Source organism: Panulirus ornatus, chromosome 4, assembly GCF_036320965.1.
Source record: "Panulirus ornatus isolate Po-2019 chromosome 4, ASM3632096v1, whole genome shotgun sequence".
Classification (NCBI taxonomy): Eukaryota; Metazoa; Arthropoda; class Malacostraca; order Decapoda; family Palinuridae; genus Panulirus; species Panulirus ornatus.
The window spans coordinates 70311174-70322203 of NC_092227.1; the positions used below are offsets into that span (position 1 = coordinate 70311174).

Consider the following 11030-nt stretch of genomic DNA (forward strand, 5'->3'; position numbering starts at 1 on the left):
AATATACACCGCTTACTACCACACCTCCCTACCACAGTGTCATTCCCTGCTCAATCAACACTTCAAAAACATATATCTTCTTTCAAATTTTTGCATTTTAGAATCACAACTTGAATCCACACAGCCCAACTGGGGCTACTGTGCCATCAAATATTGTTCTATTTAACTTCTATGGCTTTAATTGTATACTCTTATTCAACCCTCAAATTCTTTGTACAGTGCTTTCAGTTCTAGTCTATTGCGAGAAGCTAAATTTTTTTGTCTTTTGAATTGGTATCAGTTTCTTTTGTAATTCCTCTGTTAACCAGGGTTTACTATCAGGTGAGCAGTAATAAAAGAGGAGATGGAGTGAGTACTTTGATGGGCAGATCGAGTATGTTGAATGATAAGGTGGTGGATGTGGGGTATGCAAAGCAGGAGTCATGGCCAAAGGTCTGGTGAAAAAGATTACAGTTGGTGAATAATCTGCAGATGAATTTCTCAAGGAAGGTGACAATGTTATTGATAAAACAGCTGAAATTTTTAATGTAAGTAAAGCTCAAAGTAAGGTGTCTGAGGACTGGTGCCTGTAAAGTAGTAAAGGGAAAAAAAGGATGTTCAAATTACAGAATTCTAAGTTTGCTGAGTGTATCTGGAGAGTTGTGTAGGAGAGAGGTGACTGGTAAGATGGTGGCAAGCAAAGAGCATCAGACTAGAAATGAACAAAGTAGCTTTAAGGTTGATAGAGAATATGTAGATCAAGCATTTGCTTTGAAGAATTTGCATGAAAGAAACCTTGAGACACAAGAATTTGTATGAGGTATTTATGGATCAGAAGTGGGTGACAGGAATGATAAAGATACTTTGTGGGTGTCACAAATACATATGACGTGGGAGAAACGCCATTAAAGCAGTGACAAAATTCTCTCAAGATAATAAGGTGTGCAAGTGTGAGAAGTGGAGGATGGTGAGTAGTTTTAGGTGAAGGTGGGTCTACATCAGGGGTGTGATATCACCTTGGCTGCTTAATAATCGTAAATGGGGTGGTGAGGGAGGTGAAACTGAGGGTATATGAAAAAGAGGCAGGTCTGTAGTGTGTGTGGGAGGGTGGGGCTGGGAGATGAAGCAACTGCTGTTTGCTGATGGCGCCGTTTTGTTGGCAGATTCGAGTGAGAAACTGCAGAACATAGTTTCTGAGTTTGAGAAAAGTTATTGTGAATAAAACTAAGACTAAATTTGGGAGTAGGGAGAGATGAGCTAACTGGAGTCCAGTCTAAATGGAAAGAAACAAAAAAATAGCATTAAACACCAGGGACTAGATATAGCAACAGATGAAACATGAGAGCTGAAGAAAGCCCATGTGTATCTTAACATTCCATACATTTCATCACAAGCACCGCTGGAGGTTGGCCATACCGAATCCACTGATATGACTTCCCATGTGTATATGGTCAAAAATGCCATATTGCAAGATCTTCCCGAAGTTTGCATTTAGGCTACTCAATGGCTCAAATCTAAAGCTAGTACACCCGCCGGAACCAACACGTTTGATAAATTACTCAATTCATATATATACATATACATATTCTCTTCATACACATAGTCACTGGTAATTGAGGGGCACGATACTTACATTTCTAAGGTATGACAAAACAGAGGTCCTGAGCAAGCGGAAATATTTCCGACCGGCAACTGCAGTCACCATATTTCTTATTGTGTTTACACTGATCAGCTGTAGTTGTGTGGGGACTGGAGGAACAGACTCACCGGCGACCACTGGCAACTCACATTGGCAACATGGCCCTACGTGTTCGTATCCTCTCACGGCCCAGGTCTGGACCAGCCTCACCTCTCATTATGTCTTTCCTACCACACAGTCGTCTATTCCAGTTTAGAAAGAAACTTCATCCTTCTAAATATTTTCTTTTTCCATTTCATCTCTTTACATCGAAAGTTTGATATCAGAGAAGTTCATTTGTTTGCTCTAAAACACTATGATATTTCAGTAGATGGATACTTAGATTCCTATTGCTCAATTTCTTTCGGTGGAAACAAATCAAGTATCATCGTCTTGTTTTTAAACGAAACATTGGTTTTGAACACCGGTGGTTTTGAACACCTGTGAACCGAATACTTATATAAACGCGCGTTGCAAGTTGTAACTAAGGGTAGCAAACAAGGAGCAGACCCAAGGTTATGAGTGGGATGAAGTCAGGTTAAAATTGCTTGCTATGACTTAAAATAGCATGAGCAAAGATACAATGGCTTCAAAATTGATATCTCTTCCATACATTATATCAAAACTACGCAGTATATCTGCTCTTTTTCATCTCTAATAAAGTATATCTGCTCTTTTTCATCTCTAATAAAGTAAATAGTTTAGTCGAGAATCATGTTGCTGCGCCTACGGGTGACGCACTTTGTCTGAATCTACTAAGGACTATGTGGTTGGAATGCATTAATGGCAAACACTGCGACGAAGTTGATCGATGAAAGTTCTCCAGTCCTTTCAAAATAGTTGAAAGATCTTTCAGCTTCATAATTCCTATGGAAAAGCACAGCTTGTCTGCAGCATTTTTATGTCAGGTCTTCAACAAGTACATACTTTCATATCAGAGAAAAGGTGCTGCTGAATGTGTTATACTTCCATATTAAGGGGGAGGTGGTGTTAATGAATGTATTATACATCTATGTCAGGGGGAAGGGGTGCTACTGGTTGTGTTACTCTTTTATATCGGGGAAAGGATGTTACTGGCTGTTATACTTTCACATCAGGGAGGAGGGGGTGTTACTGGATGTGATATACTTCTATATCAGGTGGGAGGGGTTGTAATGGCAATGCTATACTTCCATATTAGGGGAGGGGTTGTTACTGATGTGTTATACTTCCATATCAGGGGAGCGGGTGCTACTGGCTGTGTTATATTCTATATCAGGGGGTGTGGGTATTAGCGGAGTATTACTCTTCTATATCAGGGGAGGGGTACTACTGGATGTGATATATACTTCCATATCAGGTGAGAGGGGTATTACTGAATGTGTTATACTTCTATATCAGGGGGAGGGGTACTACTGGATGTGTTATACTTACATATCAGGGGGAGGAGTATTACCGGATGTAATATACTTACATATCAGGGAGGGTTTTTTTTTTTTTTTTACTAAATGTGTTATATTCCATACCAGGGGAAGGGGTCCTAAAGGATATGTTATACTTCTATATTAGGGGAAAGGGGTAATATTCGATGTGTTATACTTTCAAATCGGGGGAGGGGTGTTACTGGATGATATACTTCCATATCAAGTGGGAGGTGTTACTGAATGTGTTATACTTCCATATCAGGGGGAGGGGGTGCTACTGGTTGTGTTATACTTCCATATCAGGGGGAAGAGGTGTCAGTGAATGCTATACTTCCATATCAGGGGGGAGGGAGTATTAATGAATGTTATACTTTCCTGTCAGGAAGGAGAGGGTATTACTGAATGTGTCATACTCCCATATCAGGGGGAGAGGGTATTACTGAATGTGTTATACTTTCATATCAAGGGGGAGGTGATGCTACTGGATGTGATATACTTCCATATCAGGGGAAAGGGGTGTTACTGGATGTATATATTTCCACATCAGGGGGAGGAGTGCTACTGGATGTTATATTTCCATATCAGGGGGTAGTGGTGTTACTGGATGTGATATGCTTCCATATCAGGGGGATGGATGCTAATGGATAATTCTATAACAGGGGAGAGGGTGTTACTGGATGTTATACTTTCATATGAGGGGGGGAAGGGATGTTACTGGATGTGTTATAATTCCATATCATGCGAAGGAGGTGTTACTGGATGTGATATACATCCATGTGGGGAGAGGGGGTGCTACTGGATGTGATATACCTCCATATGGGGGGGGGGGAGGTGTAATCAAGTTTTAACGAAACCAATATTCTTCGATATGCTTATGCAGTTTGATCAGAGATGTGTTCCACCTGTATGTATTACTACACTACACAATCCACACAATAAGCAAACTTTAAAGTACATTTAGTGCACATAATTCATTCTTCCTCCCATAGAGGAACAAGTGATACCACTGAAATTCTGGGTGTAGCGCCTTCACCAGCGGTAGGTAGTGGTGCATATGTCCCCCTCAGTCTCAACGTCATGACGACAATTTATGCAGTGGCACACATTGGTTCACTAGATGTCATGTAACCACGGGAGCTGGGCACACTTAACATGTGGTAACCTTCTACACAGTGCACGATTTGTTCCACAGTCACCTCAACGTTTTCTGATCAGTGAATTCAGCTACAACAGGGTTTTCATTGATAACAGTCATTGATCATATTCCAGCCAATGTCTCAATAGCACGGCCGAGATTCTTCAGTCCCTGTGTCTACTTGTTCGTCCATTGTTTACGTGAGTTCCAAATGGTCACGAGGGAGAAGGATACCAGACCAATCATTGCCCATTAGTGTCATTCTTCTTTCTACCGATTAAATGCACTCAAGTGCATTAATTGCATTTAAATAAATCAAAGTCATATGAGCAAAGTAGTCAATTCTTCATTTGATGATCTGGCACTTATATTTTCTTCGGCTCCACCTTCACGTGACAGTCATCACTGGTTTAGCCATGCCATTCGATGTGTGTATATTTTCCTGGGACCTTAGTGCATCATAAACACCTCATGCAACCTTCAAATGGTTGAAACCAGTCAATGTGTTTTAAACTACGTATTCCAACATATGTTGGTCTTGAATACATGGCTTTAGTGGTAGTAAAACAGGTCTTAATTCGAACAGCAGCAGTTCATGGTGGCACAGCTTATGTGCTTTCGCCACTACGAAGTTATGGCCAGGCAATAATTCTTTATATTTGGGTGATTGTTCATTAGCAGCTGGGTATCCAATTGCAACTCTGCATTTGTTATCTTCTGGTCCATATATTGATGCTTACTCTTCCAAGTTACTGAAGGTTACTGTAGCAAATTTTGTGTCAGGATAATTAAGTCATTCATAATTCAAAGTGTCAATATATATATATATATATATATATATATATATATATATATATATATATATATATATATATATTCCTTACCCCTGGGGACAGGGGAGAAAGAATACTCCCCACGTATTCCCTGCGCGTCGTAGAAGGCGACTAAAAGGGGAGGGGGCTGGAAATCCTCCCCTCTCGTTTTTTTTTAAATTTCCAAAAAAAAGAACAGAGAAGGGGGCCAGGTGAGGATACTCCCTCAAAGGCCCAGTCCTCTGTTCTTAACGCTACCTCGCTAACGCGGGAAATGGCGACCAGTTTGAAAAAAAGTTATATATATATATATATATATATATATATATATATATATATATATATATATATATATATATATTCCTATGAGTCCACGGGGAAAATGAAACACTATAAGTTCCTAAGTGCACTTTCGCATAATAATCACATCATCAGGGGAGACACAAGAGAGAAATATAAGTCAGTTGATATACATCGAAGTGACGAAGCTAGGACGCCATATATATATATATATATATATATATATATATATATATATATATATATATATATATATATATATATATATATTCCTATGAGTCCATACTTTGTCGCTGTCTCCCGCGTTAGCATTAGGAAACAGACGAAAGAATGGTCCAACCCACCCACATGCATATTTATATACATATACGCACACACGCACATATACATACCTATACATTTCAAACATCTACATACACAGACATATACATATATACACATACACATATTCATACTTGCTGCACCTCCCCTCCCCCCTGCACGTGCGAGGTAATGCTAGGAAAAGACAACAGAGGCCACATTCATTCACACTCAGTATCTAGCTGTCATGTATAATGCATCAAAACCACAGCTCCCTTTCCACATCCAGGCCCCACAAAACTTTCCATCGTTTACCCCAGATGCCCTGGTTCAATCCAGTGACAGTACGTCGACCCCAGTATACCACATCATTCCAATTCACTCTATTCCTTGCAAACCTTTCACCCTCCTGTATGTTCAAGCCCCAATTGGTCAAAATCTTTTTCATTCCATCCTTCTACCTCCAATTTGGTCTCCCACTTCTTGTTCCCTCCACCTATGACACATATATCCTCTTTGTCAATCTTTCCTCACTCATTCTCTCCATGTGACCAAACCATTTCAGTACACCCTTTTCTGCTCTCTCAACCACACTCTTTTTATTACCACACCTCTCTTACCCTTTCATTACTTACTCGATCAAACCCCCTTACACCACATATTGTCCTCAAACATCTCATTTCCAACATATCCACCCTCCTCTGCACAACCTTATCTATAGCCCATGCCTTGCAACCATATAACATTGTTGGAACCACTATTCTTTCAAACATACCCATTTTTGCTTTCTGAGATAACATTCTCGCCTTCCACACATTCTTCAACGCTCCCAGAACCTTTACCCCCTCCCCCACCCTGTGACTCACTTCCGTTTCCATGGTTCCATCCGCTGCTAAATCCACTCCCAGATATCTAAAACACTTCACTTCCTCCAGTTTTTCTCCATTCAGACTTACCTCCCAATTGACTTGTCTCTCAACCCTTCTGAACCTAATAACTTTGCTCTTATTCACATTTACTCAGCTTTCTTCTTTCACACACTTAACCAGTCAGCAGCTTCTACAGTTTCTCACCCGAATCATCCACCAGTGCTGTATCATCAGCGAACAACAACTGACTCATATATATGTGTATGTGGGTGTTTATGTATATCCATGCGTATGTGGGTGGGTTGGGCCATTTTTTCGTCTGTTTCCTTGTGCTACCTTGCAGATGCGGGAGACAGCTGGTGGTCACCCTAAATTTGTTTGGGCTGCTCCTACTGATATCTACCATATTCAGTATCACTCAGTTAAGTATGATGTAACTCATTCCATTTTGATATGTCCCAAATAGAAAAAATGGCATACTGAAAAGCAAGCTTCACGTAAAAATGTAAACATCCACAAGACTTACATTAAATAGGTCATTATACTCCTTTTTTTGATCATATATTTATATTAATTACAGGAATATTCTTCATTACAAGTGTACTGCATTTCATTACAGTATTGTACATCATTCATATCATATGTACAATAAACAGGCACATATGCAATGTACATAATAAAAAGTACACATGTATTCATTACATAATTACAGTATGGCATTTCCCACTTAAGGCAAAGATGTTCTCCTGACGAATGGACTGGGTCAGCATTAATTTCCTGTACAAATAAGATTTCACTCAATATAACTACCAAACATCAACATTCAGGAAAAAGTGACTCATATGAAGTCATGCACAGAAACCATAATGGATTATTGTCATTCTCTGAAAAATGAGATGAAATATATCTATGTTCATAATGCACCTTAATTAGAAGCATTGATATGATCAAAAACTTCATTGTAACATTAAGGATATCTTTTGTTGATACTAAATAATGATGGGATTTGCTATTATGAAAATCATACACATGAAAAAAGAAATGTTTTTCCAAGAAAAGTGTGAATCAATTACTCCAAAAATTCCTGAAGTGAAATTTATACACCTAGGCTTGTGCTTCATGTTAAAAAAATCAAATAAAACTATCAATCTACATAACTATGTTCTAACTAGTAAAATCTCTTCAAATACATCATAACTCTACATTATTATCACAGGCAAACACACAATTGAACATTTACAGCATGGAGGTAAAGACGAATGTTGTCATTTCTTAATAAAAAACTGAAAAGAAACTACATTTCCAAAATATAAAATGAGCTCCCTAGCAGACTAGACACTGCAATGATAATTCATAGACAGTTAAAAGTTTATGTAAATGATACAAGTAATACTGACAATATCAAATACCTCTGTTTTCTCGGATTTTATTTTCAGTGTATTCAAAATTTCCTGTACTGTATGCTGAAAATAATGTACCAAATTAACTGAATAGGTTGGAACAGACAGTGCTGTCTGATATTCTTATGCCTCAGCTGTGGTATGTTCAGAGGACACTTTTCCACTATTTGAATTCTAAAAGGATTCAAACTAAGCAAACTTGTGCTTACTGTCTTCATTTCCATCATCTTAGCTTTCCTATTACTGAATAGTTTCTAGTTATTTCCCTTACTGTAAATAGGAAATTTTAATCTGTAATGCTATATAAAAATAAAATGGTTCATCATTGTTCACTACACTTTGTATTAAGTGAGTACAATAAGACCAATCTTAAACCTAAAGGGGAAAAATTCTAGTTTAGCTTTTTTGTTCTACATATCATTTCATTTCTTACAAAATTATGATTAGTATATTATATTACACATGAAAATTAAGTATGGGCAATGCATCATCACACCATGAAACAAAGCTGTGGGATAATGCTATCAATTTTCACAGAAAATACTATATATCATCATCAATGACAATCCATTTTCCTTCCTGATTTGAAAGAAAAATCAGCCTCCTTTTTCCTTTCTTTTTACCTCAAAACTGTCTTAAGAAAATAAATATCTATATAAGTAAATCTGGCATAAATGTGTGATTACTATTTGTGTTGTGGGGAATGAATTTTACACTCATGGTTGTTCTCTCATTTTCTAAACCTGCATACACCTGGGTGCATTCCAAAATTCCATTTGTAAGTCTTTTGTTTGGAATTTGGATCTCAAATTATCAAAGACACAATATTATAAGTGGTGCTTAGGTTCATAAAGGCAGCTCATAAAAGCCAATTTAATCCATAATTGAGCTGAAATTTTGTACATTTGCAATGAATAATAGTATATAACAATACTAGCAATATCTATGCTTATCATCTAAGATTAGGGTCCATTTTCAGCTCACTTTATTTCAATGAGCACACTCTTCTCCTACAAAGACTGCAACAAACAAGTAACGTAATGGTGGTAGGGGAGGTAGCCCTCACTCCTGCTTATAAAGGCAATATCACCTGCATTTCTATGCTGAAAGTCGTTTCAGAACAAACACATATGAAAATACATGAAGTTTTTGTGGAAGCATTACTGCTGCATCACGAATGATCTTACATAATGATGTTTCTTCACTGTTAGGGAATCCATCGTAAGTCTTGTTGAGAAAAATGATAACTCATTCCCAATAAGTACTCAGCAAATCCCATAATTGAGACTGAAAATGAAAGAGGGCAGGTGGAGAAGACACCACCACTTCTGTCCACCCTCCCATATGTGGTGGCAATAAAACCTGGATTCTTATGTTGTAATATTGTAAACATTCACTTATACATTGTCACAACATAAGAATTTGGGTTGTTTCACAACCACATGTGGGAGGGAGGGTGGAGGTGGTGGTGTTTGCTCCATCCACCTCCTATGTATATCAACCCATTCATTGTCACAATAAGGCATTACTGGACAACGCCTACTTATGGTTATACCATATGACAGGTTCCATTAGGCAAGGTTGTATCATTATCTATGAACAAGCTTCTCACTCCAAAGGAGTTCCTCATTTCCTTCCTACTGGAAGTAGCATAGCCTTGAAACTACAGGAGCCCCTTCTGGGAAAGGGGTCCTAACATTACTTATAACAATAATAATATCAATAATGATTGACACAAAAGTTGTATTTCCAATTATCTGTATTGAGCTATTTTTCAAATTAGCAAAAAACTTTCTGAATATGAGAGCAATTAGTAAGAAATAACAGAGAAATGTATAATGTGTAGAAAATGAAGAAGTGTGAAATGATTGGAATTATGAACTCATGTGCAAGCCACATGTTTCAGGATGTCACCTGTCACACCTCTGCAAACATGTAAATGTACAAGATAATCAATATGTGAGACTGATTTTGGTTTGACAGTACACTGCTTTTGTTTTTCATACAAGCAACAGATCATATATGATAATTCTCTATGTCACTACAGACACCAATGATAAATATAACAACCTCATTATAACAAGGTAATTTTGTTGAGATGCATCCTACTACCAGTGCATAAACGTTTAAAATAATAATGATTTGCAACACTGCTTCTGGTCTTACCCTGTTTTATTTTACATGTATTTATTCATTAATGACTGCTCTACAATACTGTGGTCACCATACAGTAAAACACCCATCCCTCGCTTATTGTGGGATCATTACATGAAATTTCATTCTTCTGCAAGGAAACTACTTCTACCAATCCCTCTCCATGTGGCCAAAATTTGCTACTACGAGTGTGTACAGTAGAGAGTGTGCCAAAACATCAGTGAGGGTTGGCAGGCAGAGTAAGCATAGGTCCTGGGTGGAATATACCAAGTTTCCACGAGCAGGTCAGTCTTGCAGTTGCCACCACTATATGAGGACCTGTGCTACTTGTGCAATTTGGATATACCTGTTATTGTGATTCTACTGCAACCTGCTGTGTTTGTGTTTGTTTATATGGCACATCTTAATGTCCAGCAACATGTTCCTGTACCCTAAAACCGGCAGTTAAATGTGAGAGAAACTGTCTGACCTTAGAAACAAAGCGAGAAATATTACAACATGCTAATGCTGGTGAAGAAGTGTCAACTAGTGGGCATGTTTACAACATAGGTGATTCTACAATCCAGAGCATTTAGAAGAATGCTGAGAAAATTTGAAGTGTTACAGTCCACTCTGCTCCACTGTCTGCACATGACCTATTTTTCTCTATGGTTATTGGTTTGTTGTATGCCATATCTCTTTGTGCATGGTTTTTACTGGACATAATCCCTGCATAAAGTGAGGATTGGGTGTTTTATGATGATTATCAGTTTATGACAATGTTTTTATTTTCAAAGATTTTTAAATGCATTTGTTAATAATCAATTGCACTATAATACTATATATATATATAGTAAACAGAGAAGAGGTAGTAAAAGCTTTGCGGAAGATGAAAGCCGGCAAGGCAGCAGGTTTGGATGGTATTGCAGTGGAATTTATTAAAAAAGGGGGTGACTGTATTGTTGACTGGTTGGTAAGGTTATTTAATGTATGTATGACTCATGGTGAGGTGCCTGAGGAT

The 11030-nt window shown here is 38.0% G+C and overlaps 1 protein-coding gene across 1 annotated transcript in view; it reads right to left on the reverse strand.

Moving 5' to 3' along the window:
* The window catches only part of LOC139767166 (propionyl-CoA carboxylase alpha chain, mitochondrial-like), a 140371-nt gene extending 138603 nt beyond the window's left edge, over window positions 1-1768 (reverse strand). The window contains exon 1 of the mRNA XM_071696198.1: window positions 1613-1768. Within this exon, the coding sequence (XP_071552299.1) occupies window positions 1613-1684 (72 nt within the window). The 5' untranslated portion in view covers window positions 1685-1768. The remainder of the gene's footprint in view (window positions 1-1612) is intronic.
* Window positions 1769-11030: the final 9262 nt, after the last annotated feature.